At 49.6% G+C, this 21,098-nt stretch overlaps 1 protein-coding gene across 5 annotated transcripts in view; it reads right to left on the bottom strand.

Moving 5' to 3' along the window:
- Positions 1–14,162, bottom strand: part of MOCS1 (molybdenum cofactor synthesis 1) — a 35,609-nt gene extending 21,447 nt beyond the window's left edge. For 3 of the 5 annotated variants that reach the window (XM_036868031.1, XM_036868029.1, XM_036868030.1), the window contains exons 1-3: positions 13,962–14,162; positions 6,709–6,835; positions 5,092–5,259 (exon numbers count right to left, since the gene is read on the bottom strand). In XM_036868031.1, the coding sequence (XP_036723926.1) occupies positions 5,092–5,259; positions 6,709–6,835; positions 13,962–14,084 (418 nt within the window). In that variant the 5' untranslated portion in view covers positions 14,085–14,162. Of the gene's footprint in view, positions 1–5,091; positions 5,260–6,708; positions 6,851–9,334; positions 9,384–10,924; positions 10,984–13,961 lie in introns of all 5 variants that reach the window. The other 2 variants (XM_036868027.1, XM_036868028.1) reach the window with 2 other exon arrangements.
- Between the last annotated feature and the right edge of the window lie 6,936 nt (positions 14,163–21,098).

Raw genomic sequence — 21,098 nt, 5'->3', positions numbered from 1 at the left:
AAACTAAATATTCTAGTAGAAACACAGGTAGTTGTTCTGACCTTGGGTGAGGTGTTTCATTAATAAGTACAAAAAGCACTAACCAGGGCTTCCCTGGTGGCGCAGTGGTTGAGAATCTGCCTGCCAATGCAGGGGACACGGGTTCAAGCCCTGGTCTGGGAAGATCCCACATGCCGCGGAGCAACTAGGCCCGTGAGCCACAACTACTGAGCCTGCGCGTCTGGAGCTTGTGCTCCGCAACAAGAGAGGCCACGACAGTGAGAGGCCTGCGCACCGCGATGAAGAGTGGCCCCCGCTCGCCGCAACTAGAGAAAGCCCTCGCACAGAAACGAAGACCCAACACAGTCGAAAGTAAATTAATTAATTAATTAATAATAAAAAAAAAAAGCACTAACCATAAAAGACAGAACTGACAAATTCAAGAACTACTATTGTCAAAAAAATTGTTACACAAAGTATGGCTTGTTTTTCAAATTGGAAGACATTTGCAACATACATCAAGAACTTGGAACAAACCAATATGAAAGGATAAATAACCAAATAGAAAAACAGGCACATGATATGATTTGGTATTAAAGAGAAAAATAAATATACATGGCTAATAGGTGACAAGATGACTGACCTCATTCTAAACAAGGAAGTACAAATCAAGACTACAATAAAATAGCATTTTATACCCAGTCCACTGGCAAAAGTCCAGAACGATAATACTGAATGTTGGGGAGGATCCAGGGGATTCTTATGTACTGCTGGGGGGAGTGTAAAGTAGCACAACCACTATAAGACAATGCCAAATTGTTTGCCAAGATTAAACATTCACATATTCAGTAACCCAGCAAATTCCACTCCTAGAGAAACTGTGTACCAAGACACATGAATGAGAATACAAGCATTTAAAGCAGCACTGTTTATAATATCAATAAACTGGAAACAACCCAAATGTTCGCTAACGGGAAGTGCGGTATATTCATTTAATGGAACAGGAGATCGCAGAGAAAATGAACTGCAACTCTGGATGACGTATGTTAATTTCAGTTGCGTCAAAAAGAGTAATTCCTGAAAGACTGCACACAGCACGATTCTTATAAAGTTCAAAAACACCATCTCATTTTTTAAAAAGCAAGGGAATGATAAACACCACATTTAGGAGTGTTTCCTTGGGAGGGAGGAAGTACAGGGTAGGAAAGTCCACAGAGGTGGTTAAAGATTCTTGCCAGGGTTCTGATTCTTCCAAAAAAATTGATGAGGTAGTGGGTTTCCTTAGGAATTCATAACATTATTAAAACATGTAAATAAATTTGTATGAATAAAGTAAAAAAGGCCATGCACGGATCAATAATGAGATTATTTCACAAACCCAGGATTATGATTTAATCTAATTCAAGGTAACTAGAGTCCATCAAAAATAAAATGAAACAAAAAACTTCACGCCATTTCAAAAACCTTTAATGGCTCTCCAGTGCATTAGGCCTCTTGTGGGCTCTAAGCTGTGAAAACTGGATACTCCATAATTCATTTCTTCAACATAACGGAAGAAAGGAAAGGAGGAAGGAAGGACAAAACAACAAAACAGGGAAAGCCTGCAGGACTGACTGATTCTCCAACTAAGCTGTCATCTGACAGCGAAAGTCAGTCTTGAAATTAGAATCCAAAATAAGTCCTCTGCAAACACTGCCGACACTATCACAGTATTGATATTTGTATGTTTACAGGCATACCTTGGGGATATTGTGGGTTTGGTTCCAGACCACCGTAATAAAGCAAGTATCACAATAAAGCAAGTCACATGGATTTTTCTGGTTTCCCAGTGCATGTAAGAGTTATGTTTCCACTATACTTCAGTCTATTAAGTGTGCAATAGCATTAGTCTAAAAAAATGTACATACTTTTATTAAAAAATACTTTATTGCTAAAACTTACTACTATTAAGCCTTCAGGGAGTTGCAGTAGTGACAAAGATAACTGATCACAGATCACCATAACAAAAATAATAACAATGAAAGTGTTGGAAATATTGTGAGAATTACCAAAATGTGACACAGAGATACAAAGTGAGCAAATGCTGTTGGAAAAACGGCGCCGATAGACTTGCTCGATGCAGGGTTGCCACAGACCTTCAATTTGTAAAAAAACGCAGTATCTGTGAAGAGCAGTAAAGCAAAGCACCATAAAGTAAGGTGTGCCTATAGTTCCCCTCTTTTAATTTCTTTTGGAAAATCTCAAACCTTCACCATCCAACGTGGCTGCTGCTACGTACACGTGGGCACTTACATCAATGAAAATAAAGTTCCAATTTCAGTTCCTCAGTCACAATAGCCGCTTGTGAAGCCCAAGGCTGGCTACCTCATCAGACAACACAGATAGAGAACATTTCCATCACCCCAGAAAGTTGCATTGGACAGCGCTGCCTTACACCCATGAAAAGGAGGGAGGAGAGGAACTTGTTCATACACAAGCCGGGATGGAGGAGTGCTGGAGCGTCTTGGGGTTGGTGGAGGGGATCACAGACGGCTGACAGAGAGCTGAGAGGACTTCTCAGGCGGAGATCGACAACACCCGTCCCGAGGCTGACAGCCTCAGGCAGGGACCCGGAGTGACCAGGACAGCCTGCTCGGTGAAACCGGCAGCCCCTTCACTCTGCGCCCCCGGGGTGGGGTCCCTCGAAACTCTCAGCTGGGAGGGTGGGATAAGTGCTTATGAACATCCCCCTCCCCTTACCCCAGCCCTTCTCCCCTAATAGCCCCACCTGCCCTGCCCTTCGGGGTGGTTTTGCTCTGAAGAAGTACCTCTGGGGAGGATCAAAGGAGCTAGGCTGGGAGATGTCAAAGTGTTAGCAAGCACAGCATCTACCATTCGTCTTGGAGCACTGGGGGAGGGCTTGGGGAGGGGTAGAGTTCCCAGTCCCCAACCCCTGCCCCATCAGTGCACACCCTTAGAGCAAGAGATAAATCCTCCAAAGTCAGTCACTGCAGCTGGTCCCTGTCCTAACCAGCATCTATGTGGTGATAAACCCTTGCCAGCCTCACGCTATCAGCCAGGACCAACAACCCAGGGCCATCAGAGCAGGAAAGCCTGGGAGGTGACCAGCGCATAGATTAGGACACTGAGGCCCAGGGCGGGGCAGGAACCTGCACAAGCTCACACGGCCAGGGGGCGGAAGAGCCCAGAGAGGGAACAGGGCTGCCGCCTCTCCTGGCTCCCTGGCCTCCTACTGAGCAAGGTGGTGGCTTCCGTGGAGACTCTGCGTCCTCCCGTCTGCGCTCAGTCACCCCTCTCTGACCAGCAGTGATCACAGGCTCGCCCACAGGCCCTGGACAGAGGGCAGCTGAAGTGCCCTGACTGAGGAGGCTGGGGCCTGGCAGCCAGCCAGGTTTGGCCCTTTCCTGGAACCCAGGCTGCTTTTCAGGCTCTGAGGGGGTCAGGTCAACTCCCCTGGGCCAGCATGTGTAGCCTAGGAATGATGGCAGGATTCCAGGTCAAGTGATCGGTGGGCGTGGGAGGGAGCTGGCCACAGGGAAGGAGGGAGGAAAGAGCTTGCAAGGGTCCCTGGGCCCCTCCTCGGGGCTCCCACAGCACCTGGGCTCCTCACCAGATGGCGGCAGGCTCCAGGGGCTGCTTCCGCCAATGGGCTGGGGGTCCCTGAAGGCAGGGCCTGCGGCTCACTCCCCTCCGACACCAGCACAGTGCCGGGAACATAAGAAGGCATTCCAGAGAACGTTTACTGAAACAGCAAGTGAGGCAGAGAGCTGGGGGCTGGGAGATCCCACCCCGAGCAGCTGGAGCCGGGGCCTCAGCAGTCAAGAACATGGAAACTTATTTTCCTCGGATTCCATCTTTTACAATTAAATGCTCATGGTCTCTGCCTGACCTCGGGGCTTAGAACCAGCATATGGCGAGAGGCTCTGCTGGGCCACACACAGCACTCGCCACTAGCTGGGCATTTCCTTCTCATTTCCTCCCAAGGTCCACCCTATAAGGTAGGTTACCCTCTCTGTCTGAAGGCTTAGGACGGACTTTAAAAGTTGCTCAAGATATACTACTAGTATGAGGTGCAGCTGAGATTCACACATGGACATGTCATCCTTCAGAGATCGTATTTTGAACCACCTTCACTCATCCAGCAAACACCAGTGAGCCCCAACTGTGTGTCAGGCGCTTCCCTAGGTGCTCGAAACACAGCTGTGAACAGAACCTGCCCAGCTCTGTGAGAGCTTTCATGCTAGTTAATAAGGAGACAGATAAAAACCAACCAAATAACACCACGTGGTAGAGTAGGATCGCCACACTTTTTCTGTTAAAAGGCCAGACAGTAAACACTTTTGGCTTTACTGGCCATATGGTCTTTGTGGCAACTTAGCTCTGCAACAGGGGAGATATGTAAATGAGTGGGTGTGGCTATGTGCCAATAAAACTTTATTAATGGACAGTGAATTTAAAATTTCATATAATTTTCAAGCGCCACAAATGTTATTCTTTTGATTTTCTTTTTCAATCATTTAGAAATATAGAAACTATTCTTAGCTTGCAGGCCGCACACACACAGGTGGTGGCCCAGTTTTGGCCCATGGGCTGTACTGTGCCAACTCCTGGGAGACAGAGCAGCTGGGGTATGTGAGGGGGAATTTAGACAGAGCGGCCAAGGAGGTCTCCCCAAGCAGATGACACTGGAGCAGACCCCTGAATGAGGCAGGCAGGGAGCCCTGTGTTCCTGGCAAAGGGAACAGCATGTGCAAAGGCCTGGCAGTGTGAATGGAGGGGAGGATGGAGGCCAAGTGGCAGGAGAGAGGTCTCTGCGGTTGACGGGAACCAGATCACGCGGGCCTCCAAGCCCTGGTGAGGACTTTAGTCTAAATTTGACATCAAACCACTTGGGCTCTGGCACTTACTAGCTTTGTCACCTTGGGCAAGTTACTGAACTTCTTTGTGCCTCAATTCTTTACAAAATGGGAATAATAATGGTACCTGTCTCAGAAGGCATAGGACTCTGTGAGCATAACGCCTGAAAGGAGTGTTAGCTTCTGATATTAATATTGGAGTCCAGCTGGATGAGGCACGAGCTGGGAGAGGTGGTGGCAACTTTTGCCAACTCACCCACGATGTCCACCACGTCCGGCCGAATGAGCGGCTCCCCGCCCGTGAGTCGGATCTTGTCTACGCCTTCTTTCACAAAGAGGCGGGCCAGGGTTAGGATCTCCTCTGTGGTCAGCAGGTCTGCCTTGGGGGTCAGAGGGACACCGTCCTCGGGCATGCAGTATTGACCTGAGGGGAGGGAGGGGACGTGGAGGAAGGAAGTGACTGCAGCAATCAGGTTGCGATGTCGCCAGTCCCCAACTCCCCCACCAGGCCACAAGTGTCTCCTGAACCCCACCCCAGCCATGAGGAAAGACCCGGCCAAGTCTGAGGTGGCACAAACCCTAGGCCAGATTCTCTTTGGGGCTCACCACTCTCACCTACAGAATTTAACACCCCTTCCCCAGCTGGTCTTGCTGTCCCTCAGGGCTTAAAGATGATAAATGAGGCTGACAGCTCAGCCTGGCTGGAGGTAGGGCAGGCCAAGACACTGGCCCCTCAGCGAGGGGCCGCTGGGCGGGGTCTGCCTGGAAGGCCAGGGCCCTGGGCCCATTCCTTCTGCCATCGTTCACCTCCTTCATTTCATCTGGTTTTGACAAACAGGGACCCTTCTCTGTGTGTCCTAAGGTGAAGGAGGCTGGGAGGTGCTCCCTGGCCTGGGCAAAGCTGCTCTCCTCTGTGGCTACACATGTTCTCACACCCAGCCTATCTCCTTCAGGTGATCATCAGTCCCATTTCACAGGTTGGAAAACTGAGGTACCGCCTGTTCAGGGCGAGGTAGCAGAAGGGGATAAATGAGGCGAGCCCTGGCCGGTGAGGGGGGCACCACCTCCTCCCATCAGATCCCATGGTACGGGTTTAATCAGTACCAGTGGTCAGGATCCGCTAGTGGCTCATTCAGTCAAATCAGTGAAGGGTCCAGAATTGGTCTTTTAAGATGGAACAGATTAGGTAACAACATCAGAACATCGGTACTGCACGTAATGAATATTGTTTGGTTAAACATTTACTACACATGCACGTATTTACTGGGCCATGAAGTAAATATATTTCTTACTGTGAGCTACAGTGAGAGAAAGGAAGGAAGAAGAGAAGGAGGGAGGGAAGGAAGGCAGGACAGATGGACAAACACACTTCGGAAGTCCCTCCAGCAGTGGATCTGGCCCAGAGCACTCCGCGTGGGGTTATGAAACAAGGACTCTGTGTACTAGCCTGGCCCCAGACAACTCGTCTCATGGGACTGGGGTTGGGGTGTCTTTATAGCTGGCACTGCTGCCTATCTCACTTGTTTACACCGTCCAGCAGTCCCCATGCCATGTCCTGAACCGTGGGGACCGCAAGGAAACAGGAGGGAGGGGAAAGAGCCCCGAAGAGTGGGAGATCCCAGGCCAACCTCAATCCTAAACCCAACAGCAATTCTGTTCTCCAACTTAATCCCAAGTAGAACCCAGCTTCCAGGATCATAAAACTCACCCTTGACCCCTACCTTGCCCCTGAACCCCACCTGGCAAGCAAGGAAGAAGGGCGGGTGGAGTTTTCTAGAAAGAGGAATGGGGAGGATTGAGAAGGATTCCTAGACAGGGGGTGATGTGAGGGGCTACTGCAGCAGAGGGACAGGAGCCCAGGAGGGCGACTCACATCTGAGGTTGCACTTCTCGGTGAGGGAGATCCGCAGGTAGCTGTGGCGCCGGCCGAAGCTGTCGGTGAGGAAGGCAGAGAAGGGGGCTGCATGCTCCCTCAGGAACCGCCTCCGTCCGGACGGCACCTGCGACAACAGGGGCTGGGGGAGAGGTGCGAGGAGAGCCCACCTGGGGAGAGCAAGCCCTCTCCCCTCGACCATCCCCTCCCTCCTCTCTGACACCCGCGCACACTGCTAGCCTTTCCATCCACATGGGCTCCGCAGTCCTGGGGGTCTGGTATTCTCCTCTTATTCACAGGTTGGGAAACAGGCCTGGAGGGAAGGACCTGCCCCTCCAAGGTCCTACACTCAGCCCCAGGGTGGAGGACCCCTGCAGGGGTGCAGCTGCCTACCGGCTGGGCAGCAACACAGAGGGAAGGGCACTAAGCCCCAGCCGGCCCCCACCTCCTCCTTGTTACCCCTCCCTCAAAGGAAGCCTATCCAGGAACAGCCATCTCTAGCATCTCTTGGATGGGTCACTGGGAGGGCAGGTACCATTTGGCACCTGGCAATCATGCCACCAGACAAGCATGTCCAGAAAGGAGGAGGGAGACAGCAGGTAGCTGAGAGGGAAGGTGGCCTGGGACACGGAAGCCACTTGTCCAACCCAGGCCTCCTATTCCTTACCTTGAGCTCGAAACAGTCACTCACTGTGAGGGAGGGGGTGTCACACAAGCTGCCTCCCCCTTGGGGATGGGGGGCTCTCTGGGGCCTCCTCACCACCCAGGAGGACCCAACAGGCCACACCCCCAGGAGCAGCCGGGGGCCACGCCCAGCTGGGGAGGGTAAACCCACGGGGAAGGCTCCCCTCCCACAGAAGGCCTTGCGGGGAGGACAGCACACTAGGGGGACCTGCAGAGGGAATGAGGTCACCAGCCCCCAGGAAGGAAGAATGGAGGTGCCAGGATGGCCACCACACTAACCCCGTGCCCAGTTTAGTCCTTATCCTTCACCCACCCATAGCCAGAAGAAAGGATTAAGGACCCACTGTTTGGGGTATAAGGGGAGGAGATTGCCCGAGGCTCCCCGCAAGGCCCAAACTCATCCTGGGGAGAGAAAGGAGGCAGCCAGTCTCACCCTTTCCTAAATCTGAACTAGCTTGCTCTCTCCCCCCTTCCCCACCCCCCCATTTAGAACACAGCCCTGGGTCATGACATGTTGATGAGATAACTGCTCCACAGAAGTTAACGTTTGCAAGGCATCTTAAGGTTTCCAAAGAATGTTCTCTGTTCCATCCCCACACCTAAAGGGATTATTATAACCAACTCTTGAATGGGGTCCAAGAACACCCCTGGCAGAACCAGGATGCAAATCCAGGTCTTCTGATTCCAAGTTCTAAATTCTTTCCCCTAGTTGCATAGGGTGTGTCCAAGAAGGTACACGGGATGGTACACAGGGCGGGGAGAAGTCATTTCTCTAGAATCTTTAGAACAAAGAAATCATGACTGTGGTGGTCATCCGTGAGGTCTATGGATAAGATTCTGGACTGGGGACACACTGGGAAAGTTCTCTAACTCCTCCAGGCCTGCTCTCCCAGCTGTTAAATAAGAACACAGTTGTGGGCTAAGGTTGTCTTGCTGTAAAGGACGGGGCTAGTCAGGACACTGGTAGGGAAACACCCAGGATTCTCATGATCTTGTAACCTAAGAAAGCAGGCCTCCAGCCCTCTTGAGGTCCAGGAAGAAGAAACATTTACTTCAGAGACCTCCTCAGCCCTGGCTACATGTTAGAACCATCTGGGGAGTTGAAGAAAAAAATTCTACTGGAGACCAGCTGAATTTAGATCTCCAGGTGCTGTGTTTTTCACCTCTCCAGGTGATTCTAATGTATAGTCAAGGGCCACTGACTGACTCAGGAGGTAGAAGGGATACGAGAGAGAGCAGGGGATGTTTCATGACTCTCCTGGGTCCATAAAACTGACCTCGCTCTGCCCGCCCCAAGACCAGTTTCCCACGTCCTCTAAGAAACCCTGCTCACAGCCCCGTGACGAGAAAGTAGCCGTCATTTCTCTGAACTGCAGTCTGAAATAATAACAACAGTGTTCCTCCTTCCCTACTCACCCCACAGCCTTTCCACCAGTACCCTTGGGGGTACTTCAGAATCACGTGTCCCATCCCGGGACTTCCCTGGTGGCGCAGTGGTTAAGATCAGCCTGCCAATGCAGGGGTCACGGGTTCGAGCCTTGGTCCGGGAAGATCCCACACGCCGCGGAGCAACTAAGCCCGTGTGCCACAACTACTGAGCCTGCGCTCTAGAGCCCGCGAGCCACAACTACTGAGCCCACACGCCGCAACTACTGAAGCCCACGCGCCTAGAGCCCGTGCTCCGCAACAAGAGAAGCCACGGCAGTGAGAAGCCCGCGCACCGCAACGAAGAGTAGCCCCCGCTCGCCGCAACTAGAGAAAGCCCACGCGCAGCAACGAAGACCAAACGCAGCCAAAAAAATAAATAAAATAAATTTATTAAAAAAAAAAAAAAGAGTCCCATCCCCATCGGCCACCACAGTCCAGGAGCTCAGACACCTGGGAATCAGCAGCTATTCACAAGTCAGTGATTTGTTAGTCCCCCCAGACCTCACCTCCTCACCTGCCAAGACGCCCTCCTCACCCTAATCTTCACATCCTGGGAGAGGTGGCTGGGTGAGGGAGGAGCCAAAATAAAGCCGGGAATAGGGAGCAAGTGAGAGGACCAAGGAGCGTGACTCAGCACAAACCGGAGAATGGAATTAGGCCCTCTGTTCTGGCCATGGGAGGGGCAGGCCAGATTTCACTTTTGAGACCTGGAGTAACCTTATCTAGATTCATTCAGACTCTGTACAGCCAGTAGCTGACGAAGCCTCCTAAACACACACACACACACTCTCTCTCTCTCTCTCTCTCTCTCTCTCTCTCGCCCTCTCTCCCCGCCAGGATTGCAAACTCCGCACTTGGGTATTAACACACCTCATCCCTGCCTCCTCTCTCCTCCAACACTGCATGCCCTACTTTCCTTCTTCCATTTTTTTTTTCTTCCCTTTAAACTCCCTGGAGGAAAAAATATCAGCACCAGTCAAAGGAGCCCAGAATCCTGGGAGAATTACTGGGCGGATTAGACCGCAATGCCTCTTGCCCAGGAGGGGCTGGGACATGTCAGAAGCAGAACACCCTTAGCTGCTCGTATTTCCCGGCCCCGGCCCTGGACCAGGCTGTTTCCCCTGGGTGGGAAGCCTTCCTGCCTGACTCTGTTTCCCGGTGTCATAGCAGGTGTCGAACCGCTGTGTCAATGAACAGACAGGCAGGTCCCTAATCCAGAGGGAAAGGTGGTGCGTGGAAAACCCAGTTACACTGGGGTTGCCATTCATTTCTAGGCTGGTCTCTACTGTCAAAATGGTTTAGCCTCGTACAGTGGTTCTCAGCTTTTGTTACACATCAAAATCACCTGAAGACCTTCTAAGACGTGCTGATGCCAGAGCCCCAGCCCAAAGATGCGGACTCAACTGCTCTCTGGGATGGGGCCCTAGTGGTTTGTCTGAAACGTCCCTGTTCAGCTCTGCAGCCCAGGCTGAGAACCACTGGCCCTGCCACACCAGGACCCAGTGCCATTTTAATCCGGGGTGGCTGCGGTTCTGAGCATAGGCTTGGGGAGCAGGCAAACTTGAATTAGAAGCCTGGCTCTGTTCCCAGCTAGCTGTAGAGCTAGTCGCCTACCATTCTCTAAGCCTTAGCTTCCTCGTCCATAAAGTGTGGACATGATCCTACCTAACTCAACCGGAGGAGCTCCTGTCACACAGCAGGTGCTCGGGAAGTGACTGCTCCCATTCTCTTAATCTAACTCCTACTTACAAACATCCATTCACCATGTATCCATGGAGGGGCACTGTGTGTGCGTGCTGTGACTAGTTTTCCCACTCTTGTCAGCTTCCCTCGTCTTGCAAAGCCCTACTCAATGGCAGAGGGCCCAAGGCTGGGGTTTCAGACCTGCTGTCACACCACTCAAAGAAGGACAAGTGGGGTCTGAGCTTCCCAAGAACCACAGATACTAGTGCTACAACCAGGAACTAGGCAGCCTACCACATGCTACTGGTTATATCTTGTCTACCAACCCAGTGCAGACTGGGATGGAGTGGGAAAGTGGTAGGAAGGAGTTAGTTAAAGGAGGGACCCTGCCCTCAAAGTGCCTTCTCTAATATTCACTAACCTTGGGCCTTTGATCTGAATGATAAAGGCCAACCCCCAAACAGCTCTGGAGTGTAGACACTAGAGGAGCAGGAGAAAAAGAGCACAGGCCAAACCCAAATATCAGTGGCCCTGATTTACCTGCTCTTTGGGAGGATGTATACCCAGGGTGGCTCAAAATTAATCTCTGTTAAATGAGGGGACCTGGCAAAGTGCCCAGCCCCAGGCCTTGACCTCTGCTCCCCCTCCAGCCCCACCCTAAGTGTGAGGCCTTCACACCTGTGGCTCCCAGCAAGGATAAGTCACGCTTCGCTGAAACAAAGCTGTTGAGGAGCTGGGCAGGTTGGAAGTCCAGGCAGCCCCCTGAAAGGTCTCCTTTCCTTCCGCGTGTGACTGCCCCGCCCCGGCCCTCCTCATGTACCAGTCCCTTCCTGCACAGACCTCTCCCACGTGTGTTCTCTCCGGCCCCCTGAACAGCTGGGTGCCTTTGCCTGACACACAGTCATCCTTTCCTCTGCCCCTGCCCCAGGGAAGCAGGCCCCGGACCCGAGGCCAGCCCCTTGTCATCCCAACAAAGCCTGCACGGAGCCTGAGAGGGAGAAACAAGGGTGTAGTGCTTGCAACTGGGGGAAGCCCTCTGTCCTGCTGCCCCAACCAGGCCGGAGGGAGCTGTGTCTCCCCTACCCGCCTCCCCTTTGCCCCTGCAGAAGTTCCTCGATCTGCCCCGGGACCAAGCCCAATGCCCCCATCCACTGTCCTCACAGCCAGCTCCCTCCTCTCACTGCACATCTCTCCCACACCTACACCCCGACACACAGACAACACCCAGGGGCTTTCCCGCGCCTCTCCAAGCACTTCCCATCCCAAACCAGACCTCAGGGCCCCGTGTAGGGTATAGGGAAAGGCACCCTACAGGAAGGGAAGGGAGGACAGGGGTTCCAGATGCCCCCACCCCTGCTCCTGCCAACTGGCAAGCTCGGTGGATTGGTTGAACATACCTCTGAGAGTCTCCTAAGGACATTCTGTGCCCTCCCCCACTGCGTACAGATGGGCTAGTCCATTCCACTGGTTTTAAAGACAGGAAGAGAGGGGAAGAGACAGGCCCAGGAGCCGCGTCAAACTGGGAGCAAAGCGAGCATGACAGCCTGGGGGTCCCTGTCCAGTGCTCTGTCACGTGCACCCTCACCAGATCTGTTTCAAACAGCCAAAAAATACCTGCTAACTCTACTGCCTGCAGAGCACCGTGTAAGCACTGTACCGAGAAAGGCAGGGGAGCACCCAGCACCCAAGGAGCAACCTGTCTGCTGAGGATAACCCTGGTGGGGAATGTCCAGGGTGGCAGGTCTGTGATCAGATAGTTGACAGAATGACTATCCTGAGTGTCCAGGTGGGAGGGGACTTAGGGGACACAGTATGTGGCAATGGCGGCAAGCATAATAATTACAACAAACATGTGCATTACACGTGCACAGCACGTACGTGTGCCAGGTTTTGTTCTAAGTATATATATATATAAATTATATTAACTCCTTTAAGCCCTATAACCACCTTATGAAGTAGACACTGTTATTCCCATTTTACAGAGGAGAACACTGAGGCACTGAGAAGACTTGCTCAAGTTCACACACCTAATAAGTTGTAGGGCTGGGATTCAAACCGAGGCATTCTGAGTCCACCTTTTTACCTGCTAACTCTACCTGCCCTCATGGTGTAAAGGAAAGGGTAAGAGCAGCCTCTCTTTTACTCTCCCCGCAGAAAAGAAGCAGGAGCACAAGTGTTAAGAGTTTGAGCTCAGGTTCCCTTACTTTACAGCTCAGGGACTCCAGGGAAGTTAACTTCCATGAGCACCCTCACCTGAAAATACAAACTCTACTCACTTCACATGGTTTATTGTGAGGACTGAGAGAGACCACGAATGAAGCCACTTAGCACAGGATGAAAGGCACAAAGTAAATTAGAGGCAAGGGGGAGAAGAAACTTCCCTTTTCCTGAATTCTTTAAAGATCTCTCATCTTTGCTTTCCCATTTTTCCCTCCACGAAGTTCAGAGTTCAAGGATACTGACAAACTTCTCCACCTCCCAGAAAAGGGATCTGCTTATCAGAGGATCCCGGGGTGGGGGGTGGGGGGAAGGGGGGATCAGATCTGGGGAAAGCAAGTAAGGCTGAGGCCCTCACCCTCAGGTGCATGATCTGATGAATCCCAGAACTTGAAGCCCTGAGCTAGGAGGTGGGAAAAGAATGACCAGATCAGTCTAGAAAAGGTGTCACCAAATGAAAAGAGATGCTTCTCCCCAAATGATTCCCTGACAACATGGGCAAAACAAATTTAAAACTTCTTATGCCGGAAACTCCTCTGAGATGCTGTTAAGGACTGAGGGGGGACTATCCCAACCCTAAAGAGACAGCGGAGTCCCTAACCTGCAAGGGCCCAGGTCCTGACTCCATTCTGCTCTAGAAAGAGACTGAACCCTCCTAAGGGAAATGACGATGAAACAAAAAGAGTCAGTGAAGGACGGGTCACACAGCCCTCTGACTACAAAGTGACAATTGACTACTGGCAGCACCAAGGTGACATTTTTAGTCAGTGCCACACTATGAAGTGGGGTGTCACAAAAACACCTGATCACACACAACCTCCACTGGGGGGCAGGGAGGAAAATGTTTAAAGAAGAGGCTGGGTGTGAGGCAGGGCTGAAAGGGGTACTAATAACATCTCATTGGTCCCAGAGTCCTGCCGCCTGCTCCCCCATCTCTGGGAGTCACTCAGACCTGGAAGGGGGTTGCACGGATGGGTTGGCAGGGAGGTTTTTAAGCCAGGCCCCAAGGAGCGCCGCACCCCGCCACCCCTCGTTGGGATACCAGGTGAGACTGGTCAGTCTATCTAGAAAACATCATTCCACTCCTCTCCCCACCCCTAAATAAGCGCTGAGGAGTCCCTCGCAGAGGCGGACACCCCTCCCAGAAGCAGCTACCGCGGACGGGCCGGGGTGCTTCTGGGCAAAAGGTGCAGCTGCCAGGCCACCCCCTCCCCAGGAAAGTGTGGATGCGGGAGGCTCACCTCCACGGCAGGTTGGGAGGGCTCCCCGGGGTGTGGCTGCGTCACCGGAGCGCCCGAGCTGCAGCTCCGGACGCTGGACCTCAGGACCCGCCGCAGCATCCGGGACACTGGCTGGGCCGCCATGAAGTCTGTCGGCCCCGGCGAGACTACACGGGGTAGCCGGCTTCGGAAGCACGTTAGCCCGGGACTCGCTGCCCCGGGTCCTCGCGGCAGGGGCGTGGTGGGGGCGGGGCCAGACCAGCCAATCGGTGAGGGCGCCGTGCCGCGCGGCCTTCTGGGAGTTGTAGTCCACACCGTCTGCTCCTATCCCAGGAGGCTAAGTGTTCTAGGCCTTGCAAAGCACAAGTTCAAACTCACCCAAAGATCTTGAGTCTTTTCCTACAGGCAGCTCTGGACTTTGTGCCAGTCACACCACGACCTAAGTGCTTTAGGGCCAGGTGAATGAAATTTAAGGAGGTACCAAAAAAGTGGGTTATCAAGATAAATAATATTTTAATGCAATATTTTAAAAAGTCAGGGACTTCCCTGGTGGCACAGTGGTGAAGAATCTGCCTGCCAATGCAGGGCATACGGTTCAAGCCCTGGTCCGGGAAGATGCCACATGCTGCAGAGCAACAAAACTACTGAGCCTGGGCTCTAGAGCCCAACTCCTGAGCCACAACTCCTGAGCCCGCATGCCACCGCTACTGAAGCCCGGGCACCTAGAGCCTGTGCTCTGTAGCAAGAGAAGCCACTGCAATGAGAAGCCTGCACACCGCAACAAAGAGCAGCCCCAGCTCACCGCAACTAGAGAAAGCCCCTGTGCAGCAATGAAGATGCAACACAGCCAAAAAATAAATAAATAAAAATTTAAAAAATAAATTTAAAAATAGAATCAATGCAAAAAAATCCATAATGAACAAAATATCCACATTTTATATAAAAACAATAACTGATCCTGCATGTTTACGACTTACCTAACTCCCTTCACTGTTGTCTAGGCCCTGATTGTAGGATGGTCAGCTCCCTCCTTCAAGATACACTTCTCCAGGGACTTCCTTGGCAGTCCAGTGGTTAACACTCTGCACTTCCACTGCAGGGGCTGTGGGTTCCATTTCTGGTAGGGGAACTGAGATCCCACATGCTTTTTTTTTAACCAAAAAAGCTAAAAAAAAAAAAAAAAAAAAAAAAAGATGCACTTCTCCAACTGTGCCCCCAAAGGAAGGTAACAATCTTGGCCTCTCTGTTAAAAAAAGTAGGTAGCAAGAAGTCATAAAATGAGTGGATATCATCTTTGGAATGCTTCCTACACACCAAACACCATGCTAAGCATCACTTAATACTTACAATAATCCTACAGTTACTAGAATGTCAATTTTGCAACTTAGGAAACAGAAGCTTAGAGAGGTTAGGTAATTTTCCCAAAGTCACCTGGCTGATAGGTGGCAAAACTGGGGTTTAAACCCAGGACAATATGATTCCTAGAGTCAAGATTCAGTACGTATCAGGAATTGGGTGGGGTGGGGGGTGTCCCTTTCTCTCTCTCAAAAACAAAGAGCTATAGTCTTTAAGGTTTTTCATGGAATGCACGCTCAGTAATGAGTCTATGTACTAAGAATCTTATGCTCAAATAGGCCTATCTGTTGTATCCAAAACTATCACCACGGAATTGCAAGAACCAAACACTGAATAACATCATGGGAAACTCACTTTTAGTCTGATGCTAAAATCCTAGCTTTTCTGAAAGTCTCATTGCATTTGTACAAGTCAGTTGTAGTCAGTTATCTTTTCCTTTCCACTGGTCTATCAATTCTTCAAGACCAGGATCTACATCCTTATTTCCTAATATACACTTGGCAGCTAGTATATTTCAGTCAAACTTCAGACAATACATGCAGGGGGTGAGAGTGTGTCTGAGTACATTTGAAACAGTAGGACAGGCCTCACGGAAGTCTATTTGCAAAGGGCCCGAGGACCATGGAGGACTGTTCAAGCTCTGTCCATGGCTAAGTTGGATGCCTGTCTTCCCTCCCCCACCCCCCATCCAAAAGGATCCAGGACAAAACTTGGAAACAACCAAGATGTCCTTCAGTAGGTAAATGGGTTAATAAACTGCGGTACATCTAGACAATGTAATATTATTTCAGTGCTAAAACGAAATGAGACATCAAGCCATGAGAAGACATGGAGGAACCTCAAATGCATGTCACTAAGTGAAAGACGCCAATCTGAAAAGGCTCCCTACTGTTATGATTCCAATTACATGACATTCTGGAAAAGGCAAAACTATGGAGACAGGAAAAAAATCAGTGGTTGCCAGGGCTTAGTGGGGAGGGATGAATAGGTGGAGCACAGAGGATTTTTAGGACAGTGAAGCTATTCTTTGTAATACCACAGTGATGGTACAGATCATTATTCTTTTGTCCAAGCACACAGAATGTACAACACCAAGAATGAACCCAATTGTAAACTGTGAACTTTGGGTAGTTGTGTTGTGTCAATGTAGGTTCATCAGTTGTAACAAATGTACCAACCTGGTGCGGGATGTTGATAGCCAAGAAGGCTGTACATGTGTGGAGGCAGGGAGTATGTGGGAAATCTCTGTAGCTTTTTCTTAATTTTTCTGGAACCCAGAACTTCTTTTAAAAATAAAGCCTTTATTTAAAACAATCCAGGATTGGTTTTCTGGGCATATGCCTGTCACTGCCTCTCTCTCATAATAGGAGCTTCAAGTATCCAGCCTTCTATACTCATTCAGATCCCTCCTCATTCCACCAGTAGCTGTGGACTCTCTTTGCTAATTTAGGCATTTTAATTAAGCAATGAAATTTTTAAAAGTTTTAGAAAATACTGTTTCAACAATTCCTATAATTTCTCCTCTTTTGGACCTTGTTCACGATGTTCTCCATTTGCCTCTCCAGACCCACTCCCTGACCCTCCCCACCCTGCTCTGGGGACTAGGACATTGACGTCTACCAACTGCTTGGATGGCATCACCCAGGCACCCTTGTCTCTGGTTTCCAGGTGGATCTGGCTAGTAGGAGGCACAGGCAGGAGATTAGAGAGCAGAAAGAGAAGTCAGAGTATTTATTTCTCCTGCCTGTTTTGCTGTGGCTTGGCACTGACTGTGCTTTTCTACAACTACACCTGGCATTGCATGGCCCTTCTACCATGACTCCAGCTCTAATCAGGTCCAACAACACCATTTCTAGCCATTACCCTTCAGGTTGGGTGGGGTTGGCTTTCCTCTGTTGATAGTCACGGATGCCTCAACATCCCTGGGCACTCTAACTCTGCCCACACCTCAAAAAATGGTCCCTTCAAAAACCCCACCTAAGTGTGCTGTCTGTTTCTTGCTGGTTCCATGACTGATAAAGGATTCAAGGACTTCTCCCTCCCGTAGTACCCTAGATTCACCCTTGTTGACAGTGATAATTACAACAGAGTAATGCCCCTGCGCCACCAGGGAAGCCCCTGTGCCTCACCTTATATTTAATAATCCAGCAAAATCCTATTTAATTGATTTTTCACAACCACCATCCTGTGCAGTAGATAAGACAGGCCAGTTTACTTCTGAAAATCGAAGAAGTTATTTGTCCAAGGTTAGGCAGTGAACTTGCCAGTGAGGACAGGCAGCCAGATCTTCCTGCTGCCAAGCCAGGCCTCTTCCCAGTCTGGCACCTGCCTTATTCACAAACACTTGCCCCTCCTTGACTGCTCTAGGAAGGGAACATGTCACATGCAGTGTTCTCAGCCCAGCCAATTTTGGCTGTGTCCCAAACGAGCAGGAAACACCTTCTGAGGTATTTCTAGAAATATCAGCCTTTGATACTCTTTGTTTCATTTCTCCACCCCGATAATTACCCCAACTTAATTTAATAAGCAGCAATCATATAATCCAGACGGTGGGACTTGATTTTGCTTGCAGAAGAATCAGGTTTGAGTGAGTGGATCTGATTGTCTTTGGGGAATTAGAGGCTGTTTTCTAATTCAAAGGAAGAACGAAGAGGGAGTTGCTTTCTTTTAAATACATGGACCTTAATATAGTGAACTCCACCTCTGCAGGTTTGAGTAGAATAAAGTCAAGTGTAATATCATCCCCTGCCTCCTAGGCTGGTGGCAGGGAAATCAGAGTCAGAGGGGTAGATGTCCAGACCTCTCTTTCATCCTGCCCTCTGCTCCCCTGCCAATGTTTTCCATGGATAGAAACCAAACAGAAGCCCGAGGGCAAGGGAGTCCATGGAATCAACCTCTTACAGCAGATAGCGGGGCAAAGCGAGGTGGGAAATGATCCCAGGTAAGGGTGGAGCAAATGGAGAACAAACAACCCAGAATTCTACTAATACAGATATCAAAGGGCATTCCTTTCCTGTAATGGGGCCAGGCAATATCTTGAAAGAAATAGTAACTCACATGAGGAATTCATACTTATTAATTATCCATTGCTGGGTAACAAGTTACCCCAAGTGTAGTGGCTTGAAACAAACATTTTCTCACACAGTTTCTGAGGATCAGGACTCTGGCAGTGGCCAGCAGTGTGGTTCTGGCTTGGGTATCCCATGAGATTGCAGTCAAGATACCCACAAGAGCTGCAGTCAAGCTTCAACTGGAGGTGGAGGGTCCAAGTCCAAGATGGCTCACTCACACGGCTGTTGGCTGGAGGCCTCAGTTCCTCCCTGGCTGTTAGCAGGAGGTTTCTGTTCCTGGTCTTGTGGGCCTCTTCAAAGAGCTACTCACAACGTGGTAACTGGATTCTCCCAGAGTGAGTGATTCAAGAGAGAACAAGGAGGAAGCCACTTGTCTTTCACAGACTGCCCCCAGAAGCCTACTACCATCACATTTGCCACATTCCATTTGCTAATGTTCCTAAATTCAGCCCACATTGAAGAGGAGGGGAACTAGCTTCCACCTTTTGAAGTGAGGAATATTTAAGAATTTATGCACTGATTTTGAACCACCATACACTCAGAAGGAGATGCGGAGGAGAAAGTGTTCAGAGTGATCTCACAATAGTGATGAAGGGCCATATTTACCTATATGCCTTCTGCAATATAAGCCCTCTGAGGGTTGGTGCCAAATGTAAGTCATCTGTAATCACAGCACCTAGCATAGTGTTTAATGCACAATAACCTCCCAATAAATGTGCATTAAATAGTACATTCTACATCTTTGACTTGCCTTTCCAACCAGGTGTCTATGTCAGTCAGATTGGGCTAGATTGTTCTGTTATAACAAACAACTCCAACATCACAATGGCTGAAAACCACAAATGTTTCTCATGTGTGTTATATGTCTAGCAAGGGTTAGCTTGGAATTGTTTCCCATCAGTGTTGTCCTCACTCTGAGCCCCAAGCTAATGAGGCAGCTAATATCCACAGAGAACGTTAGTTCATTGCAGCACTATTTACAATAGCCAGGACATGGAAGCAACCTAAGTGTCCATCGACAGATGGATAGATAAAGAAGATGTGGCACATATATACAATGGAATATTACTCAGCCATAAAAAGAAATGAAATTGAGTTATTTGTAGTGAGGTGGATGGACCTAGAGACTGTCATACAGAGTGAAGTAAGTCAGAAAGAGAAAAACAAATACCGTATGCTAACACATATATATAGAATCTAAAAAAAGAAAAAAAATGGTTCTGAAGAACCTAGGGGCAGGACAGGAATAAAGACGCAGACGTAGAGAATGGATTTGAGGACACGGTGAGGGGGAAGGGTAAGCTGGGACAAAGTGAGAGAGTGGCATGGACTTATATACATATACTATATACTAGCAAATGTAAAATAGATAGCTAGTGAGAAGCAGCCGCATAACACAGGGAGATCAGCTTGGTGCTTTGTGTCCACCTAGAGGGGTGGGATAGGGAGGGTGGGAGGGAGACACAAGAGGGAGGAGATATGGGGATATATGTATATGTATAGCTGATTCACTGTGTCATAGAGCAGAGACTAACACACCACTGTGAAGCAATTATACTCCAATAAACATGTTAAAAATAAGTAAATAAATAAACAAATAAATAGGGAAGGAGTGTGCAAAAGAGCAAACTGGTGGTTAGAGCTTCTTCCTGGAAATGCCACACATCACTCTGCTCAAGCAAGTCACGTGGCCACATCTAATTTCAAAGGGAAGAGAAGCTTAGCCCTCTGGCAGAGAGGGGAAGCAGATATTGGTGAACAATAAAAATCTTACCAAGGAAACAAACTTCCCCTTGTGCTTTAATGTATCATCCAGGTTCTTCTACTCCCCTGGGCAACTCTTCCCTTTATTCATCCCTGTGGGTTGCATTGCATACTGAAACGATGGTTTCAGGGGGTTCCTCCCTAGCAGACCAAGTTCAATGCAGGAGCCCCACACTGGGAACCAAACCCACACCTCAGGTGTAACCTCTGTGATTTAGTCTCTTTCTATTGGTTTGGTTCAGGTTCCTCATCAGTTAGGAATCATAAACGGGTCTTCAGTTTTATTGGGATTAAATCATATAATGCATAAGCAAGTGCTCTATTGCTTTTATGATATTGTTTGGGAGCAAGGAGTGCCTTACTAGGTCACCAAAACCATCCTTGCCCCACATGAAAGAGCTTAGAGAGATTGATTACATCGGGTTCATTAAGCCTCCAGGCGAGCTTTTATTAGAATTAGGTAATCCCCATGAGGGATTTGTGGGTCCATTATAAACCATGAATACCTCAAATCAAATTAGCTTAGCTGCTTTCCAAGAATAGGTCGCTGAGAGCAATAATGGGAAATGAGGTAGGTATAATAATGAGTTGGGAAGATTGAGAAGGGACTGCCAAAAAGGATGGGTCCCCATCTACCCCAACTACCAGGGGGTCCTGGGACCTTCAGCATGTGGGAGAAGAGGAGGGCATGGGAAGGCATTGAGAACCTTCTTCTGAGACCTTCCCAGACCTTTCGTACACTGGCTCTTCATCACTACTGTGAGATCACTCTGAACTCTTTCTCCTCCGCATCTCCTTCTGAGTGTATGGTGGTTGAAAATCAGTCCATAAATTCTTAAATATTCCTCACTTCAAAAGGTGGAAGCTAGATCCCCTCCCCTTCAATGTGGGCTGAACTTAGGAACATTAGCAAATGGAATGTGGCAAATGTGATGGTATTAGGCTTCTGGGGGCAGTCTGTGAAAGA

The sequence above is a fragment of the Balaenoptera musculus genome, chromosome 11 (assembly GCF_009873245.2).
Source record: "Balaenoptera musculus isolate JJ_BM4_2016_0621 chromosome 11, mBalMus1.pri.v3, whole genome shotgun sequence".
NCBI lineage: Eukaryota > Metazoa > Chordata > Mammalia > Artiodactyla > Balaenopteridae > Balaenoptera > Balaenoptera musculus.
The sequence above is the reverse complement of the archived record's forward strand: the minus strand, read 5'-3'. Positions and strand labels throughout refer to the sequence as shown.